Source organism: Eurytemora carolleeae, unplaced genomic scaffold (assembly GCF_000591075.1).
Source record: "Eurytemora carolleeae unplaced genomic scaffold, Eaff_2.0 scaffold114, whole genome shotgun sequence".
NCBI classification, from domain to species: domain Eukaryota; kingdom Metazoa; phylum Arthropoda; class Copepoda; order Calanoida; family Temoridae; genus Eurytemora; species Eurytemora carolleeae.
This window is the reverse complement of record NW_019396465.1, coordinates 6,569-28,852: the sequence shown is the minus strand read 5'-3', so window position 1 is coordinate 28,852 and position 22,284 is coordinate 6,569. Positions and strand designations below refer to the sequence as shown.

General features: G+C 33.0%; 2 protein-coding genes across 2 annotated transcripts; both read left to right on the top strand.

The window, feature by feature from the left end:
• Window positions 1-3,343: 3,343 nt before the first annotated feature.
• Window positions 3,344-3,847, top strand: LOC111703783 (octapeptide-repeat protein T2-like). Its single transcript, XM_023475829.1, has one exon. The coding sequence runs from the start codon at window positions 3,344-3,346 to the stop codon at window positions 3,845-3,847; it is 504 nt and encodes a 167-aa protein (XP_023331597.1).
• Window positions 3,848-16,841: 12,994 nt separating this feature from the next.
• Window positions 16,842-21,627, top strand: LOC111703802 (DNA ligase 1). Its single transcript, XM_023475866.1, has 7 exons — window positions 16,842-16,947; window positions 17,668-17,788; window positions 18,950-19,025; window positions 19,219-19,342; window positions 19,418-19,591; window positions 19,901-19,980; window positions 20,996-21,627. Exons 1-7 carry the CDS (start codon window positions 16,857-16,859, stop codon window positions 21,473-21,475), a joined length of 1,146 nt encoding a protein of 381 aa, XP_023331634.1. The 5' UTR covers window positions 16,842-16,856; the 3' UTR covers window positions 21,476-21,627.
• The last annotated feature ends 657 nt before the right edge of the window (window positions 21,628-22,284 follow it).

Genomic DNA, 22,284 nt, shown 5'->3' with positions numbered 1-22,284 from the left:
ATCTTTCTTAAAGTCTCATATTTCGTAGATAACCCAGTATTAAACATAGATAGAAATAATAAAAATACTAACTACTACATTCTATATGTTAGCTTTGTAACCCAGCTTTGCCGCGGGTTTCCCTGCAAAAGTCAATACACTTTGTTTAACCAAGCTGAGACCATTTCTGTAATTATATCAAATTACCCCAATCAAAATTTTAGGCAAATCGTGAGTTATAGAAACAAACAGACAGACACCCAAACAAACACAGATTCCTACTTGAAATATAAAAATACGTATACAATATACATAATACCAACTACTAAGTATAAAACACTCCATACTTAATGGCCGGCAACGATGATTGAAATGCAAAATTTGACCCAGAATTATTTTTATTTTAATATATATGTATGATATACTAGTACGTCATCTCTGTTTGTTTGTATGTCCGAACCCGTTGACCGATCTGCAGCCTCAAATTTGGATTGGAGAATTCGGTAGAACCACGGGAATGTTCTTAGTTTGGTTTAAAAATTCGGAGAACTCGGAGCAACCACGAGAATGTTCTTAATTTGGTTTAAAAATTCTAAGATAAGTGGGTTGACTTCTATAGGAAAAGCTAGTACATAATAATGTAGTTTATCTTAGCGTGAAAGAATTAACACTTTTATCAAATTTTAGATGTTTCTCAAAATTGCCGCCAATAATTTAATCCACTATATTTGTAAGCTTTATCAAATATTGTGGCAGAATAAGTTAAATCTATTATTGTATAAAACACACTAAAACCAACATTTTAAAAATAGTTTTTACCATCTTATAAGGAACTCAGCTTTGCCCACGCACCTCTGACCCTTTAGTAAAAGTAAATTCAACTTAAAGTCTGAACGCTTCAACCTTGTTGCACCGGCTAGTCCTATTGAGTGTCTGCCCTATTTACCCAATGTCCGGGTGATACAGTACAACTGGGACCGAAAAGGTTGACCCGGCCTGGAAATTTAAATGTACTACGGCTGCCAGTGTGCCTGGGAACTAAACTTTGGCTAAAATAGTCAATCCACTTTACCTAGATTTGTATACCAAAATACGATTAACAACGGTACCCTTGAAACCTTAATCTGGTCAAAAATGTGGTAGATACCGTTGTTTTTCTGATAATTTCTCCATTTCTTCTTACAAGCAAGAAATCCACAAGCCACTTTCGCGGAAAAAAATAATAAATGAAAATAAACAATTTTAAGAAACAAAAAAAAGATTTCTAATTCATCATACTTGATCGGACAAAGATTTTAAAAATGTTGTTAATCGGACATTGTCATTTTTTGCATGAACGGTCACTTGAAATTTCGCTTTCAGTCCCTTTAAGATGCGTTAAAGTAATTGAAAAAGGGAAGTGAATCTTTTTAAATTATATTTTGTTTTAACAAAGCTATCTTCGAGTGTACACTATTGTTAATTCTATCTTGTGACAAATTGTAAACAAGTTTTCTTGTCTGCAAACTATCAACATAAACAAAGGATAGATGGATAGATGAATAGATGGATAGATGGATAGATGGATAGATAGATAGATGGATAGATGGACAGATGGATGGATAGATGGATAGACGAGGAAGATAGAATTGTGTTGTATCATCTTTGTGTGTAAAGATGTTAAGAATTGATACAACCAATTCAAGATTTTAAACTTAGACCTTAGAGTAATATACTAACTAGAGAAGATGTTAAAAATTGATCTACCGTTTACATATATTATTAGAAAAATAAGCCCATGCATATTATTAGAAAATAAGCCATGTATATTATTAGAAAATAAGCCCATGTATATTGTTAAAAAATAAGCCCATGTATATTATTAGAAAATAAGCCCATGTATATTGTTAGAAAATAAGCCCATGTATATTATTAGAAAATAAGCCAAGTATATTATTAGAAAATAAGCCAATATATATTATTAGAAAATAAGCCATATATATTATTAGAAAATAAGCCCATGTATATTATTAGAAAATAAGCCCATGTATATTATTAGAAAATAAGCCCATGTATATTATTAGAAAATAAGCCCATGTATATTACATTTCCATATAGCGTTTCTTAAAATCTTAATTTGAATTAAAGTAAATAAATTACTCTATGATATTCTTCTATACTCTATGGGAGTACTACACATAAACCGGTAAACCAGCAATTTAACAAGATTATTTTATTATATATCATCATTGTTATCACTGTTTGATAATACTTTATTATATATCATCATTGTTATCACTGTTTGATAATATTTCTTTACAATCGTAATTCTTCTCGTTTTCTAAAAAAAGAATTTTCGAAAAGTTTGAAAAAAGGATTTCAAAGTACAAGAAATTAAGAAAAGGTTCATCGTGATAAAATTAACCTTTTATTTAGAGGTAAAAATATTATGTATAATAGTATGGTATAAAAACTATTTTATCAAAAAGAAAACACAGCTCTGGAAATTATGTTTTTGAGAGAAGAGTAATATTAACTGGGAAAGGGAAAAATCTTAATTAGAGAAAAATCTGAATGAAAGAGACTGTACATAATTTCAAGGCACCCTCCTATTATAGAGTGGCATGTCCGATGGACAACAGTACTTCTCATTCTTTCTGTGATCAAGGATGACGCAGATATGGTCGTTTTTTTAATATTTTGATTTTCCTAAATACAAGTACAAATAAGCGCACATAATGGCGTTTTCATGAATAAACCACTTTTGTAAATTATTATTTTTCCGATAGAAAAACAAGGCTCTTATTTTTCCTATGACGAAGGTTTGAAGAGTACCATTGTGAATCGTCTATATAACTCCTTTGATCAACGGGGTTGTTGAGCGATTTAGTAGAATAGTTTGAACTTAATTGGGCTAAATTCAAGTCGTAAAATTTTGGCATAAATTCTGGAAATACTTGGTTTAATGGTTTGAACCTCATACTGTTATTGGATTATATTGGATTTTTCAAAATATTTTATAGTTTCTGGTTTGTGCAGTTAACCTTTATCATTTACCATAAATATATCATTTTTATGTAATAAACTTGATATACAGCATATAGATATATAAACTTCAGATTTTCAATATTTAAAATATATTTCAGATGCTTCCTTAGGCGTTAAAATACCTCTTCATTTCTTTCAGAGGTCCAAGGACGGACAAATATCTCCTATTAAAGGTGTTAACCCCTTAAATTAAAAAGTTCCAGTCTCTGAAAGTGCTCTCCCATGCAAAAGTGTCATCCTCGAGTTTTTTAAGAAAAATGATAATGAAAAAATGCAAAGGAAAATGAATTCGAATGTAGCAGAAAATGTACTGGAAGATAAAAGGATGTTATGGAAGATGACTTTTATGAACATGTACTGGCAAATAAAGAAGATGTTAAAGAAGATGAAGAGGAAGAAAGATGGGAAGGAAGATGAGAAGGAAGATGAGAAGAAAGATGAGAAGGAAGATGGGAAGGAAGATCAGAAGGAAGATGAGAAGGAAGATGAGAAGGAAGATGAGAAGGAAGATGAGAAGGAAGATGGGAAGGAAGATCAGAAGGAAGATGGGAAGGAAGATGAGAAGGAAGATGGGAAGGAAGATGAGAAGGAAGGTGGGAAGGAACATGAGAGGAATATTGGAAGAAAGACGAAGAGAAAGATGAGAAGGAAGATGGGAAGGAAGATGAGAAGGAAGATGAGAAGGAAGATGAGAAGGAAGATGGGTAGAAAGATGGGAAAGAAGATGATAAGGAAGATGATAAGGATGATGAGAAGGAAGATGGGTAGGAAGATGGGTAGGAAGATGGGTAGGAAGATGAGAAGGAAGATGGGAAGGAAGATGGTAAAGAAGATGAACTAAATGAATATAGTATGTCTATCTAACTAACCCCAAGATGAGGTAGTTAACCCTGAAGATTATCCAATAAACTTCAATTTATCAATATGTAGATTAAATCTGAATATCCGCGGTATGCTTTACCAAGATATATATTTGCACGTTTACTCCAGGTACTCTGGTATACTCCAGGTATCCCGCCATACTCCGGGTACCCTGGTAAACTCCAGGTATCCTGGTATATTAAATCTGAATATCCGCGGTATGCTTTACCAAGATATATAATTGCACGTTTACTCCAGGTACTCTGGTATACTCCAGGTATCCCGCCATACTCCGGGTACCCTGGTAAACTCCAGGTATCCTGGTATATTAAATCTGAATATCCGCGGTATCCTTTACCAAGATATATATTTGCACGTTTACTCCAGTTGTTCTGGTATACTCTAGGTATCCCGCCATACTCCGGGTACCCTGGTAAACTCCAGGTATCCTGGTATACTCCAGGTATCTTGGTATACTCCAGGTATCCTGGTAAACTTGAGGTACCATGGAATAATCTAGGTACCCTGGTATACTCCAGGTATTCTGGTATACTCCAGGTATCCTGATATACTCCTGGTATTCTGGTATACTCCACGTATCCTGTTATACTTGAGGTACCATGGAATAATCTAGGTACCCTGGTATACTCCAGGTGCTCAGGTATACTCTAGGTATGCTGATATACTCCAGGTACCCTGGTAGACTCCAGGTACCCAGAGCCGGAAATTTCAAAGAGATATTGTTAAACGAAACTCCTGAGTTTTCTTTTTGGGTCTTATTGCTTCATTCATGAAACCGGGTTTCCGATACTGGGTTTCATTGTGATACTTTGTAATTAAGTTTTGGGCTCTGTTATACTCCAGAAGGTACTCTCGTATCTTTAGGACCCCATGGATCTTAGTATAATGGGCTAGGCTTTTATGGCGCTTCCCGCCCATCTTCTATTTGAAAATTTAATTGTGGATTAATCTGTTGGCATCTTTGTACAATATAAACCAATAACAAAAAAAAGTTCGGATTTAATAATTTTTTTCTCGCATTTTCAAAATTTTACAAAAATCATAAACTTTTGGACACAATTTTTTGTAATTTTGAGGATCCATACATCTTCCTTGAGGTTATGTGAGGTCCCACACAAAATTTGGGCCCGATCAGTTTGACGTTTTTTGGATTCAAAAGAAGATAGAAAGGCAGACAGACATCCAGACAAGCAAAGTATATATATAGATGCCTCCTGGAACAGAAAATACTCTATTAAGTTTTTCCTCCCGCCACCCAACTGATGGATGATTACACTAATCTATCATTAAATTAATTACTCGCATTCAAATCTTAATACAACTATTTCTTCCGTGTATAGATGAATTAAATTAATTAAACTTTTTAAATGGTTTAATAGAGACAATAATACTTGTAATACACTTTTTCATTCCCATTCTTCTGTTTCAGTCGTGATTCGAAACAATACTGACGGAAATTAACTTGCTTGAAAAAATCTTTGTTTCAAAATATTCCAATAGAAATCAAGAGAATTTACAAATTTTGGAGAAATAAAAGGGGAGAACTTTTGTGTGGGGTATTCTGAATCTTGAACCCTTGCATGATCTCGATATCCAATGTGGAAGCTTTTAATTTTAGAACAAATTTTTAAAAATTTGATTTAACTTTATCCTGCAGTGTAGTTTACCTAGGGATTCAAAGGGGAATAAAATTAATAAGAGTTGAGAACTTTTGATTTCAATATCCACATGTGGGCACTTTTAATCTGAGGATCAATGCTTAATCTCTTCATTTGAAATATTCCTCCAGTGCCCGTTTAATATGTGGTGTATCGAATACAGATTAGATTAATCTACGGATTGGCAAAAGATCGTGATTGATCTCGATATCCACAATCCCAGCTCAGATTGACTAGTTGTTTAAAAGATTTGTGCATGATTTAGAACATGAATGGGTTTTATTTTTATTTAGGAAGTTTTTGAAAATTAATAAGGAATTGAGTAATTATTAGGGTGTAGACTGTACATAACTGAATTTAGGGGGATTAGGGAGAAAGACGTGAATATAAAGTAGACTCACGGGATGACAGAGCAATATTTGAAATATGATGTGCAGAGTATTCTATATTACACTCACGCAATCTTTTCGGTATCTCACCCCATGCCTCCATCTTGCGTGATTTTTCATCCAAGTACAGGGCTTCTTGTTAATTACGTGCAAACAGCTTTTATCTTTATATGCACGTCTAGTATTGTAGTGTAGTGTAGTGTAGTGTAGTGTAGTGTAGTGTAGTGTAGTGTAGTGTAGTGTAGTGTAGTGTAGTGTAGTGTAGTGTAGTGTAGTGTATGAATAATGGTTCCAATTTAAACAAATGATTGGTTAGTACAGTGTCTATATGGTTAGTTTGACTTGTAATATGCTGTAAAACATAAACTCTTCTCATTACAGTTGAAGAGAACGTTCCTGAATAAAAACTAGAGCTGCTAATAGAGAAATGTAAATAAATTGTGTCTTTTTCCACAAACTCTGATTTTCTGATCCCTATATTTTTGCAATCCAAAGTCGTAGAACTGATAATTAAAACAGTGAACTCTGTTAGATTTAATAATCTTAGTTTGAAATTTTCAAAGATATGGGGATTAGAAAAATTGAGTTTGTGGCAAAGACTCAATTCCTTTAAGATTAGAACATTGCAACCCCCCCCCCCCCTAAACCACCATGCACTATGAATTAAAATCAAATATTCCATGCTGAGCTTAAATGGATCCTATAACGTACAGTACTGGTTTACATTGTAAGAAAATACCACAAACATAACCGCTTAAATTCATTATTCAAACCTTATTATTTTAACCATCTTCTTCTAACTTTAAGAATTATTAGAATAATTATTTAAGAAATAAACCAACAAATTTAGATTTAGAAAAAAGTATATTGCAGAGTTCTTAGAGTAGGTGTGTACTGTGTACTCCTCGTCTTTTAGTACTTCCTGGGGTAGGTGTGTACTCATCTTCATTAAGTAATTCATGGAGTAGGTGTGTACTCCTCTTCCTTTAGTATTTCCTGGAGTAGGTGTGTACTCCTCTTCCTTTAACTCTTCCTGGAGTAGGTGTGTACTCCTCTTCCTTTAGTACTTCCTGGAGTAGGTGTGTACTCCTCTTCCTTTAGTACTTCCTGGAGTAAGTGTGTACTCCTCTTCCTTTCATACTTCCTAGAGTAGGTGTGTACTCCTCTTACTTTAGTAGTTCCTGGAGTAGGTTTGTACTCATCTTCCTTTTGTACTTCCTGCAGTGCGTGTGTACTCTACTTCCTTTAGTACTTCCTGGAGTAGGTGTGTATTCCTCTTCCTTTAGTACTTCATGGAGTAGGTGTGTACTCTTCTCCAGGAAGTACTAAAATACGAGGAGTACTTATTGAAGTAGGTGTGTACTCCTATTTCTTTAGTACTTCCTGGAGTAGGTGTGTACTCCTCTTCCTTTAGTACTTCCTGCAGTGGGTGTGTACTCCTCTTCCTTTATTTCTTCTTCTTCTTCTCCTTCTTCTTCTTCTTCTTCTTTTTCTTCTTCTTCTTTTTCTTCTTCTTCTTCTTCTCCTTCTTCTTCTTCTTCTTCTTCTTCTTCTTCTTCTTCTTCTTCTTCTTTTTTTCTTTTCTTTTTTGGAGGGAAGGGGTTTTAATATATATAGTATATATTTCTAAAAGAAGCTGAAAAAAACAAAATGTACAAAAATGTATGATATTCTCCTAAAACTGAGTTTCTGATCCCAGTTTCAACCTAAAATTTCGTCTTACGTTGTAGCCTCTGCATAAAAAGACGAAATGTCAAAGCTCGGTTGTAAATAATACTTAACAGTGTCTTCCTCTACGGATTAATCAAGTACTTATATATTGCATATATTCAACATTTATGCTTGCATATACAGCTTTAAGGGAAAGGGGGAAAGAGGGGGAGGGGGAAGAGAACTTGAGATGAGAACTTTTTTGTCAAAAAAGAAAATGAGAAGAAAAGGAGGAAAGAATGAAATATGAAGGCAAGTAAAAAAAATGAATAATTTAAAAAAAAATAAAAGAGATCAAGGAGTTCCAACCCTTATACTACCTCACCTCCTCCTTACCTTTTTCCTGATTTATCATCATTCTTATGTTTAAAATATAAAATGTACAGTGTTTTTATTTGTAATTCTCAATTGTTTATAGTGGGCCAACCAATTAAAACAACCTACTCTGGTTAGGCGGGTCCAAACTACATAGTAAATTGTGATTTTTTTATTTGTATTATCTCGTGCTTTGTAGTTGAATCAAAAATATGAAAGATGAAAGATTTCTAACCGTTCCCTTCAAAGCTTTATCTGATCAAGTATGAATGAGATCTTACTGTTTATAATTTTGAAAACGGATTGTTTTCAATCGTGGCTTCTCTACAAAAGTGATTTATGGGAAATATCTGAATCAAATACTTTTAAACCTATAAAAACAACAATTCGAATATTGCAACTTTTTGAATTTTTATGGACGCTACGTTCTTCGGTATGAGTCGTTTTTAACTACTTTCTTGTCATAGACGCACCATATAGAAGTAAGATAAGTAGCAATCACCATCGAATATTTTTCGACGTATCCCTATACCCCCTTTCATTTTTTGTGAACACTCCCTTAAGCATGAGTAACAATAGTTTGAAATGATTTTACCTGAGGTTTAATTTAAAAATTTTTCTCCGGTACAAACTCAAAGTTAGGCGGATTATTTTTAATTTTTTTTCAAACAAATAACCCCCTTTTTAGAACACAAACATCAAAATTTTCAGGGTTAAATTTTTTTCTGATGAGAGTTATTAATATAAATGTTTCAAAAACTCAATTCCTTTTTGTAATTTTTTGTGATAATATACAAATAATTAAATAGATCAAACATTATCTAATTTTATCTTGTTTAAAATCTTGTATTATGAGAATATAACGGGATGGGTTCTCCTCTAAATTTAAAAGATAAGAATCTCAAGATGGGTGGAGAGGGAGGTGCACTGCAAAGTATATTCACAAATAACAAGGAAATAAATTCATTAAAACTCATCTATCATACTTACACACCCATTCTTAAATTCATTTACTCATCCATCCTTGCACCTTCATATCCATCCTTGTTCCTACCTCTCCAACTCCATCCATCATTGTTCCTACCTCTCTATCCATCCTCGTTCCTACCTCTCTATCCATCATTGTTCCTACCTCTCCAACTCCATTATTGTTTCTACCTCTCCATCCATCCTTGTTCCTACCTCTCCAACTCCATCCATCATTGTTCCTCAATCTCTATCCATCCTTGTTCCTGCCTATCCACCCATCCTTACTCCTACCTCTCCATCCATCCTTGCTTCTACCTCCCGCCCATTCTTGCTCCTACCTATCAATCCATCCTTGTTCCTACCTCTCTATCCATCCTTGTTCCTACCTCTCCAACTCCATCCATCATTGTTACTACCTCTCCAACTCCATCCTTGTTCCTACCTCTCTATCCATCCTTGTTCCTATCTATCCATCCATCCTTGCTCCTACCTTTCCATCCATCCTTACTCCTACCTATCCACCATCCTTGTTCCTACCTATCTATCTATCTTAGTATACTATGAAAAAATGAAAGTCCTGACTTGAAAATAATAAATTGGATAAATTTTTTTTGCAACTATTAAATCTGCAAATATGAAATATTTGCGTGCAGGTTACGGTGAATAGTTATGCAAAACATCTGTAGTTAAAATGTCACATTGAGATCCCAGGATGACATTTTCAATATTAAGATGTGTTAATGGATCTAAGTTGTCAGCTTAAATATATTCTATGGGTATACCAAGAACAAGGGGAAAGGGTTGTTTACATTTACATGTGACGTATTAGAACAACCCTTAAACTACTGTATATATCAATACAATGAAGACGACTTTCAACTTAAATTTTGATCTCTAAAAATAAACAAGGAAACAAAGAGGTTTCTTTACAGCTACTTTTTGTTTACTTGTAAACTTTAATTTAAAAAATAATCTTGTAAGAAATCAAAACTTATGTGGGAAAGTCGTCTTCATAGTATTGATATAAGGACTTTTAAAGAGAAAATCTATCTTCTCAAGATAGTATGTGATATAAAGCGCTTTCAACAAGCAGTAATCAATGCCGATTTTGGCGATGTTTTGTGTCTAAACTAAACACCATGGATGGCGGTTTAAAATCTTTACGTTAAAAACAAAACTCTGATTAAAGAGTTTGTTCTCTAAAATCTCATACATCAAAAACCTTATAATAAATGGTATTTTTATTACTATGATGAATTTGTATTTTAAAACTCTACTAATATTTAAGAGCAAAGCGATCTCCTGTGTCATAATAGTTAAACTGGGGAATATATCAGATATGTAACATTTATTTACGTTTTTTTCTGCAATGAAGTACAAACAGACACACATTTCATTCCAATTTCCGACGCTTTTCATTATCTAAAAAATATATCTAAATAGCAGAGGTTTATGTAAATAGTAGGTTACCTATGACCTGTTGTATAGTGTGTATACTGTTATAGGGTTGTATTGTTTTAACAATACTTCCATTTAGATAAATCTTAAAGATCAACGGGTCGAAGTTTAGAAGTATTCTTGAAGAAGTATAATTAGATAATTTGAAATATAATTAGGTGACGGTGGAGACGATTGTTTGTTGGTTAAACAATGCCTTATCAAGATTGGTCGGTTAGGAGTAGGAGTAGGAGTAGGAGTAGGATTAGGAGTAGGAGTAGGAGTAGGTTATAAGTGTGCTGTTGGTTTCATGTCAGTTTTTAAACTTGAAGTTACTCTACATTATCTATTGAAAAGTCAGGCCTAAATAGGGTTCAATAGGCCTAAAACAGGCATGAATAGGTTTAATGAGTTGCATGAAGTTGGCCCGATTAAGGCCTGTCAAATGACTGCTTGGAAAACCAGGGCTACTGCTGCTGCATAACTTGGACAAGAAATCTTGCATCCAAGGTTAATTAAGACAAAAAATCATTTTAATTTATCGATCGTCATTTTTTGTTTTATTCAGTGCAATGTGTAAGGACATTATAAAGGTTAAGAATACGAAACATTTAGATACATCTAATACATGAGACTACCTATGAAAAATTCTAGATGCTTAAAAAAGGGGGGAATATTTAATTGCTTTTTTATAGTTTTGCTTTATTCAAATTTAGTTATAATACATTTTTTTCAGAACGATTATGTATGTTATCTTTTAACAATGCACAGAATATCCAAAAATTTACATGAATTCCAAATTTTCTATTAACAACTATCATATCTTTGAGCTGTTGATAGGCTTAAAGGTGCTCAGAGTTGAACAATAAACAATTCCCAAAAAAGTAAACAACTTTTTAAAAAATGTTGTTTTTTCTCGCTAATTCTATTTAAATACTTATATTTTCATATTATAAAATATAAAAGGTGAAACTTGAGACGACTGTACGGAATTTATTTCGTATTTTTTTCTGAATTTAAGCTGCACATTTACTTCTATATTTTTTAGATCATTTAACATAACTTTTAAAAGCTTGATTAAGTAGCAAATTCCGAGAACAAGATTCTGATCTTGACATCTACACAGTTTCAGGTCGTCTTCACAGTCTAATCCTTTGTGGGTAACCCTGTATTGCAAAGTGCAGAAATATAATCCTTGAATAATCAGATATATATTAGCTGGTAATGATGAGAATTTAAATTATAACATTGAGAGAATTGAGTACAATGCTTAATTAACCTAGAGTACGTCCTAAAAAAATGTTATTTTCATACAGTGATAACCAGAAAACTCTTGAATAGGAAGACGACTTTTAAACGTAAATTGAATCTTTAGATAATCCAATGAGCACGGAAGACAGAAGTTATTCAGTGTAAACAGACCAATTTCACTTGATTTCACTATTTGCTAGTTAACAACATCAAATACACTTACGTATTGCTATAAAGTCGTCTTCTTATTTTGGAGTTTTCTGGTTTTCACTGTACAGTTAAGTAGATTATCAATGAAAATAGGTGACACTGGAGAATATGTAAACATTCAGTACAGCTGAATTTACGTCACTGGTGAATATGTACATTCAGTACAGCTGAATTTACGTCACTGGTGAATATGTACATTCAGTACAGCTGAATTTACAGCAGGTGAAATTTTAATTATTAGTGTCAGACAAAATTTTCAATAATGGTGATAAAGGAATTAGTGCATTTTAAGTATTCTATATTTTCTTTTTATAGTGTTTTGTTTAATGGATTGGAACTTATATTACTCGGATCAAATTTGATACTAATTAATGATGTCATACATAATTAATTTTAAAATCCCATCACGATTCTGTTAATCTGTTTGCATCCAACATGATAATAATAAAAACAAATAATTTTGGTACACCTGTATTATCAGCTGATTGTGTATAAGTTGGTATATATTGATTAGTATTGATTGTAAATAGTAATTGAGAGGAACAGGATGTATTCGCCGAGCTGAAATTTATTAGTAAGGCACCCCCAAACTGAGACGCATACAGGGGGGGGGGGGGTCTTTTGGGGCGCACACACCCCGGATAAAAATCTATTGGTTTCAAGGGCACCCCCCCCCCTGGAAACAAATTTACGTATGAAAAAATGACCATCTCATCAGTGGCATATTCACCTCCAATACGTGTGCAAAATCAGAAAACACCTTCTTTCAAAATATTTTCATTTTTGCACTTTTTTGGGTGTTTTCTGATTTTGCATACCTGTCGGAGGTAAAAGCCACTGATGAGACGGTTCCAACAATATATCGCATATGTCTGGGTCATTTTTACATACCTAAATTTGTTTCCAGAGGGTGGGGCTTCAGAATTAAAATTATATGCCCCTGCTGATATATAAAGTTAAAAAGACGGGCTAATGTATATTTGGAAAAAAAATCGATTTTACTTTGTGTGATTACAGAGTAGAAAGTTATAAGTGACCCTTGGTTTGTGTTTTTAATATCGAACCATTGCTATTTTTTGTTCGAAATTACTAAAAACAATGTTAGAGATATTTTACAAAGTGTCATTTCCCGAGCATTCTTTAATTTCGAACGAAGCCCAGAAAAGTTTCTCGCAGTCGGCGTAGAATTACAAGACAGAGAAAGCCTTTTCTACGCCGACTGCGCGAAACTTCTCTTTTAATTAATCAATGGATATTGCGAACAAAAAAGTTAAGGACTCTTTCAACAGTTAAAGAGACTGTAAGCGTGACCCTCAATACAAAGATTACAATCCCAGATGTACAACGGTATCCTTGAATCCTTACTCTGATCAAATGTGGAAGATAACAACATTTGACTCGTAGATTGTTTATTTTTTCTCCAGTGCTTCGTATGAGCTAGTCACTTTCGTAGAGAAACCACAATTGAAAATAAACAGTTAAGAAAACAAAAACATTGATATCTAATTCATACTTGATCAGACAAAGCTTTTAAAGGTATCTTTGCATGGAGGGTCACTTGAAATTACGCTTACAGTTTCTTAAAGTGAGAGTTTCATGGTCAAACATTGTTTTGTTTTCATATTTACGAAGAATTTGAACCAAGAATAAGAAGGAAGCGAGGTTTAAAGACAATTAATTTTATTCCATCTTAACTCTAAATTGACAAGCAACCTTTAGGTTGAAGGTTTAACGAGGAAATATGAAGAAATATCATCCTTCCTTCAACTGTTTACAGAAAACACATATTTTAATAAATATATGGCATCGTCGGCGCACTGCCTTTAATGCAGAAAATATCGTCAATTCGTCTAAATTTGCAACTTTTGCATTGTTTGCTAATAAAGATATTTGAAATGCATTTCTGCAGTTTTCAGAGTAATTAGTTTATTCCTATTTTACGTAATGCAGTTTAAATGCAAAATTATAAGTTCTGAATCGAAAAATATTGTTTTAAAGAGACTAATTGCTCAATATCATTATTTAAACTTTTTTTAATATGATTGCTAAACACTTTTGAAATAAAAACATATTTTAAGTTTTAAAATATTTTTTCTTTTTAAAAAATTAGTTTATTTTGCTTCAATAAATACTTTTCAAAAAGGACCGAAAAAAAAGTTTTGAGAATTGATGACAAAAGATTTATGCTAAATAGATTGTTCGCAAAAATAAAATAGGTAAAGAGAATATTATTTATCATCTAGCTGAAGGACCCGGTGTTGCCCGTGGGAAAAAAATTTGAAAAAAATGTTTTAAAAAAAATTCTCATTTTTTTAGCCTTTAACACCCCCCGGTCACCCACGAGTGTCCACAAAGAATTTCAGCCCAATCGGTCCAGCCGTTTTGCCGGCTATACGCAACACACATATATATATATACGAATGTCTTGTTTTATTTTATAGAATAATCGTGGTAAAACTTTATTATCTAACCGATATTTTGTAAACAGAATCCAATATAACTTATAAACACAGGGGTTTATTTACATAGATTTTTATTTAAATAATTTAGGATATTCTGTACTCAATATCTAGAATTGAATATGTAAAAGAATCCCTTTTAAATATTGGATATAAACTAGAAAGAGTTGATTACAAATGAGTTTTGAATTCATTTATTTCATCTGATAGGATATCTTTAGTTCGTATTCAAACTAACTGTCAATGATAAAATCAGTTAATTTAAATTCTATAAACACATGTATACGCTGAACCCAACACATGTATATGCTGAACCCAACACTTGCATACGCTGAACCCAACACTTGTATACGCTGTACCCAACACTTGTATACGCTGAACCCAACACTTGTACACGCTGAACCCAACACATGTATACGCTGAACCCAACACTTGTATACGCTGAACCCAACACTTGTATACGCTGAACCCAACACTTGTATACGCTGAACCTGACACTTGTATACGCTGATTCTGAACCCAACACTTGTATACGCTGAACCCAACACTCACATGTATACGCTGAACCCAACACTCACATGTATAAGCTGAACCCAACACATGTATACGCTGAACCCAACACATGTATACGCTGAACCCAACACATGTATACGCTGAACCCAACACATGTATACGCTGAACCCATTATTTGTATACGCTGAACCCAACACATGTATACGCTGAACCCAATACATGTATACACTGAACCCAACACATGTATACGCTGAATCCAACACATGCATACACTGAACCAAAAACTTTTATACGCTGAATCCAACAAATGTATACGCTGAACCCAACACTTGTAAACGCTGAATCCAATACACGTATACGCTGAACCAAACACTTGTACGCTGAACCCAACGCATGTACGCTGAACCAAACACTTGTACACTGAACCCAACACTTGTACACTGAACCCAACCTAACAGTTGTACGCGGAACCTAACACTTGTACGCTGAACCCAACACATGTACACTGAACCCAATACTTGTACACTGAACCCAATACTTGTACACTGAACCCAATACTTTGCACTGAACCCAACATTTGTATGCTGAACCCAACACTTGTACACTGAACCCAACACTTGTACGCAGAACCTAACACTTGTACATCTGAAGTAAGCTTTATCTCTTCGTTTCCTTTCTCTATGTACCTATCTATCTATATATCTATCTATCTATCTATCTATCCATCCATCTATCTATCTATATATCTATCCACCTATCTATCTATCTATCTATCTATCCATCTATCTATCTATATATCTATCCATCTATCTATCTATCTATCTATCTGTTTGTGGGTTCTGAATGTTATCCCTGGCTATGAAGATATAATTACAGGGGTTGCACTAGATCAGAGTGGGTTGGATCAAGAGGGAAGGGGGGGGGATTGATAAAGAGCGGGAAAGGGGTGGGGGAAGGATGGGGGAGGGGTCATATGCTTGGGGAATAAGGATTAGGGAAGCCCATAAGTCATCAGTAGAGAAGATTATGTATTTGCCTGAGGGGAAAAATCAGATGATTTGTTTTGTAAGGAAGGGTAAGGAAAGGGGTGAGGGAGGGGGGCCTTGTGTAGTGAAAAATATTTACAGATAGAAAGTGTAGTTGGGGATTGGTCTAACTACTTGAGTTTTATACTTACTCCAGTACTACTTTAGGGTTACACCAGGTTCAAACTAGGTTTACTCCAGGTTTAAACTTGGTTTACTTCAGGTTTAAACTAGGTTTACTCCAGGTAAAAACTAGGTTTACTCGAGGTTTAAACTAGGTTTACTCGAGGTTTAAACTAGGTTTACTCGAGGTTTAAACTAGGTTTACTACTGGTTTACTTCATGTTTACTTCCGTTTAAACTAGGATTACAGGTTTACTTCAGGTTTACTTCAGGTTTAAACTTGGTTTACTCCAGGTTTAAACTAGGTTTACTCCAGGTTAAAACTAGGTTTACTCGAGGTTTAAACTAGGTTTACTCGAGGTTAAAACTAGGTTTACTCGAGGTTTAAACTAGGTTTACTACAGGTTTACTTCAGGTTACTTCAGTTTACACTAGGATTACAGGTTTACTTCAGGTTTACTCCAAGTTAAATTCAGGTTTCTTTCAGGTTTACTCTAGGTTTTACACCGGTTTACTTCAGGTTTACTCTAGATTTACTCTTGGTTTACACCAGGTTTACACAAAATTTACTCTAGGTTTACACCAGGTTTACACCAGGTTTACACCAGGCTTACTTCAGGTTTTCACCAGGTTTACTCTAGGTTTACTCTAGGTTTACTCTAGGTTTACACCAGGTTTACACCAGGGTTACAACAGGTTTACACCAGGTTTACTCCAGGTTAACTTTAGGTTTCATCAAGGTTTAATCAAGGTTTTATACCAGGTTTACTTCTGATTTACTCCATGGTTTACATTTCTCCAGGCTAACTTAATGATAAATTTACTTCTATTAGAAAGTGATCAAGTTTAGATGAACGTGATCATTAATAAAAGTACAGGTGGAAGGAATTTGTATGTAAAGGGTTGACTATGGTTAAGAATGAGGTGGAGGGGGTACAAGCAATCATGTCAATACATGAGATTAGTCAGGTTAGGTCTGCTATGGGGATCATTGATACAGGTTCAAGTTAATACTTTCAGCTTTCACAGTTAAATGATCAAACCTTTAAAGCATCAAAATAAAAATATGAAAAGGTGTATAAATTTAAACAACTGGTAGCAAACAAAACCCCTGAGAAAAATTATATGAAACTTGAAAGTTCTAAGGAGTTGAAAAAGAAATTGAGTGTTTACCACAAACTCAAACGTTCTAATCTCTATTTCTTTTCAATATTATGACGTAAACCTCTGATTATGGGATCTCACATATTTCATAGTTAGAAATATTTGAAGTTTACGACATGGGATTGCAAAGATATAGGGATTAGAAAATCAGAGTTTTTGGAAAACTAAAAGATCTTAGGGATACAAATAAAAACACGGACCAACTGAGAATAAAAATATAGTTTGATATTTTATTGCATTTGGGACAAATCAGAAAAATAAAAAAGATGAAAATTAAACCCTGAAAGGTTTATTTATAGGATTTAATCTTAATAATTTTTACAATTTTACTACATTCTACAGAACAATTATTCAAGAAAATGTAATATAGAAATAGAGAAATATTATTTTTAAATATTTAATTAGAGTAAAATCATTTAAAGAACCTACAAAATCTAGGGACTGAAAACTACTGCCACCAAAAGTAAATATGGGTTGGTATCTTCAAACCTAGGACTGAGTGAGGGTACACATGTGCATAGAAATACAGTTAGAACGTCATATATTTTTGTTTAAGTGAGTGGTGGAGTTGTAGAGCTTGAGAGGGGAGTTGATCAAGGAGTCTCTACTCTCCGACGTGTCCTAGGACTCCAACATAAAGTTCACAGAAATGATCCTTTTAGATTTCAACGGATACGGTAGGAAAAATTCTATCCGAAATCAGATTTTATTAATGCTAAGTTACTAAAACTTTATATAAGTATCTTTAACACTATAATTTTGATTTTCAGTGCTATACAGTTTTAGGACAAATATTTTTTATTTTCGAGAAGGTTGAAGTTTTTAATTTTTAGATAATATTTTGTATAAGCGTTAGCCAGAACCTCCAAGATACAGAGAAAAATGTGAGTCCAAAAACTTTAATAAGATGTTAATTAAAGCCTTTTTATATTGAAATTAAGTATAAAGTTAACATGTACGGAAACGTGCATCATAGTTTCATGCAAGAAGAACTAAAAATTGCGGGGTATTTAATAATTGGACTAATTTTATATTGATAATGAAACATTTTTAATACCTATTACACTTTTTAATGTATATTACACTTTTTAATACATATTACACTTTTTAATACATATTACACTTTTTAAAGTATATTACAATTTTTAATATATATTACACTTTTTAATGTATATAACACTTTTTAATACATATTACAATTTTTAATATATATTACACTTTTATTTCTTTCACTCATTCGGATAGAGTATATACTAGAAATTTTTACACTTAAGTTTGGATGTAAGCGCTCTATTATTTAATATTTAAGAGAATTATTATTGTCAAAAAAATTTTAAAACTTCTTTAAAGGTTTGTGTTGCCGCAAAACGACAAAATTACAAAAATCAATCAATAAACCAAATGATTGAATTTCTCATGACGTTGATATTTTGTATTTTAATTGATAAAATATCTGCAGGCTGCAGCTGGCTGATACAGAATTATTTTTATCCCATTCTGAGCAACATTATTAACCTTATTATTAACCTTCATGATGAAATTTTGTCAAAAAAGTCTGGAAAACATTTGGAAAAGTAAATTCCCGGTAAATTTAGCAGTTCTCCCTGGTAAATCCTCGCTAATAGTAAATGACATTCATTTTTTAAAAAGCACTGATTTAAAATTGGAATTTGTGAATTTTGTAAAAAAAAAATCGCGCATTTCTAAGATTTTTCAATGCAGTGTTTAATGAAAAATCCCGCCGGGTTTCAATGAAAATTATTGCATACCAAAAAACCAGCTTTTTATAAAGGAATATATATATTTTTAATTTTATTTATCTTTGCTTCCCTATGTAGGCATCAGTTCTCCGAGGAGCTTGAGCACATTCATCAGCAGCTAGATCATTCTGCTGCTCAAATACTTCCACGCCAGGTCTATTTGGAAAATCAAGAAAATCAATTTGAATCAAAATCTTATCGAAAAAAATTAAAGGGATTGTAGATGTAATTGTAAATGACTCTCAATTCATAGCATGAGCGATTCACAACAGTACCTTGAAAACCTTCGTCAGATCATATATGATATCTTAAAATTGATTATTTTTAATTCCGGTTTAATTGCGCAGGGGCCGCACACGATTCATTTTCTCGCTGAGCAGCCTCTTCTAGTCGTCTTCTTTATAACTCTGATTGGAACCATCATTGCGTGCGGAATATCTGCCATTGTTCAAACTAATCTCCTGAGACAGGGTAAATACAATAATTTAGACAAATCGTTTTCAAAATCTACTTTTCATGATTTGAAATCTTTGATTTTTTTCTCAGATTCGAAAGCAATTACTGAGCTGCATGATGCCGGTAATCTGATAACTCTTGTTGGAGATGTTGCTATCAATGAGGAGTTTGGTGAACCGAGATTGGAGATTGAAAAAATGGATTCTCAAGAGAATGCCAAGGAAGATTTGATAGAAAAGGAAGACATCAAATGCGCTAGTAAAGGTGATAAAAGTGTTAGAGGGATAAAATTATAAAATCATATAAAATCATTATTAGCCATTAAGATAGGACAGGACAAGACAAGACAAGACAAGACAAGACAAGACAAGAAAAGACAAGACAAGACAAGACAAGACAAGACAAGACAAGACAAGACAAGCCAAGACAAGACAAGACAAGACAAGACAAGACAAGACAAGACAAGACAAGACAAGACAAGACAAGACAAGACAAGACAAGACAAGACAAGACAAAACAAGACAAGACAAGACAAGAAATAAAGAAAATTGAAAGAAAAAATACTATCTTCAGATTCAAGATTTTTCGGTCAAAGAATTGGAGGAGATAGAATGACCAGAACTGCTGATGAATGCAGCGAGCTATGCGCCCAGGTAATTAATAACATATTTTAAAATTAAAATTTGTTTTTTTAAATATTATTTAAACACAATTATTTCGATCAAACTTAATCTAACCCCCTTACAATCCAATCCCATCCAATTTGAATAATCTAATCCAATTTAATCTAATCCCACTCAATCCAATCCAATCTAAATTAAGCCAATCCCAGCTAATCGAACCTAACCATATTCAATAAATCTTATAAAATCTAATTCCATCCATTTAATCCTATTAAATCCAATTTAATCCAATCCAATTTAAATAAATCCAATCCAACTTGATTTAATCCAATTGAATCCAATCCAATCTAATCTAATCCAATTCAATCAAATCCAATCTAATCTAATACAATCCAATGAAGTCCAATATAATCCAATCCAATCAAGTGCAATATAATCCAATCCAGTCCAATTTAATGCTATTAAATCCTATTTCGTTTAATCCAATCCAATTCTACCCATTCCAATCAAATCAAATCCAAACTAATCCAATTCTATCCAATTTAGTCCAATTCAATCCAATCCAATCTAATTCCATCTAATACAATATAATCTAATTTAATCCAATCCAATCTAATTCCACCTAATTCACGATAGTCTAATTTAATACAATCCAATCTAATTCCATCTAATACAATATAATCTAATATAATCTAATTTAATACAATCCAATCTAATTCCATCTAATACAATATAATCTAATTCAATACAATCTAATTTAATTCCATCTAATACAATATAATCTAATTCAATACAATCCAATCTAATTCCATCTAATGCAATATTATCTAATTCAATCCAATCCAATCTAATTCCATCTAATACAATATAATCTAATTTAATCCAATCCAATCTAATTCCATCTAATATAATATAATCTAATTTAATCCAATCCAATCTAATTCCATCTAATACAATATAGTCTAATTAAATACAATCCAATCTAATTCCATCTAATACAATATAATTTAATTTAATACAATCCAATTTCATATTAATATTTCAGAATGAGGATTGTAAGTATTGGACTTGGTTCCAAAAAAATGAGATGATTGATGCATTTGAGAATGTGATTGATTCATTAGAAGATGAACATGATGATTTGGAGGAGAAGATTATACAAGAAGATGAGGAGGAGAAAGTAGAAAAAGTGGAAAGAAAGGAAAGAAAGATTGAATTTAAGAAGGATAAGGAAGAAAGAGAAGATGATAATAGGAAGAAAAAGGAGGGAGCTTCGGAAAAAATAAAAGAGGAAAACAAGAAGGAATTGAAAGAAGATGAAGGTGAAAAAGAGGAAGAGCTGAAAGTAGATGAAAAAGAGGAAGAATTGAAAGAAGATGAAGATGAAAAAGAAAAAGGGAGAAAAGAAGAAGAATTGAAAGAAGATGATAAAAATGAAGAGACGACAAAAACCTGTTGGTTACTCCGAACTAAGACTCTGAGTAAGAAAGCGTCTGGAGTTGTATCGGGACACCTTGATTGTTAATATTCAACAGAATATTATTTGCATCAATTTAAGTATTTAAGATATTAAAAATAATTCGTAAGACGATTTGTACGTTCATTTTTTAAATCTAAATCATGACAAAATTCTCATTATTCCAAACTTTTGAAGTTACATAAATAGTCGGAAACCAATTTTGGAATGATTTTATTATTCAAATTATAATTTGGTTCACGAATGAATACTCCTCTATTTCTCGGAGAATATTCAAACTACTACTCTAGTTCTAATCCTACTAGGAGTATATTTAAACTACTTCTCTAGTTCTAATCCTACTAGGAGTATATTCAAACTACTCCTCTAGTTCTAATCCTACTAGGAGTATATTCAAACTATTCCTCTAGTTCTATACCTTCTAAACCTACAGACCCTCTGTATAAAAATGTATTTCTGTATGCATTAATCAGGACTTGTAGAATTGATTTCTTCAAATTCTTGTTTTTTTTGTATTCTATTTATATCTCATGGGATTATGGTGATGGAACAATTTGAATAAAAGTATTATTACTTTCTCGTATCTTTTTTTAAACTCTAATCCCCCCCCCCCTCTTCCCAATCACAATTCTCCCCTTTCCCCTCCTGCCACCTATGACTGGTATATCCTGTAACCTATAAAAACCCTAGGCCCAGGTTTATTGAGCCTAATCTGTGTGGTTTTCTCCTGGTTTAATATAAGGATGGGTGTAGACTGTAGTAGTTGTATATATATGTAATAGTTCAAGATCGTAAAACCAATGTATCCGGGTGCTGAGTATAACAAGGATATACGGGTTCAACACTGCTCCGGGTAG

Bases quoted from the DNA above. Each gene is read 5' to 3' on its own strand.
- LOC111703783 (XM_023475829.1), top strand. From the start codon at position 3,344: ATGACTTTTATGAACATGTACTGGCAAATAAAGAAGATGTTAAAGAAG.
- LOC111703802 (XM_023475866.1), top strand. From the start codon at position 16,857: ATGGTTAAGAATGAGGTGGAGGGGGTACAAGCAATCATGTCAATACAT. The intron at 19,592-19,900 runs GTGATAAAAGTG...TACTATCTTCAG, and splicing joins CATCAAATGCGCTAGTAAAG to ATTCAAGATTTTTCGGTCAA. The intron at 19,981-20,995 runs GTAATTAATAAC...TTAATATTTCAG, and splicing joins GCAGCGAGCTATGCGCCCAG to AATGAGGATTGTAAGTATTG.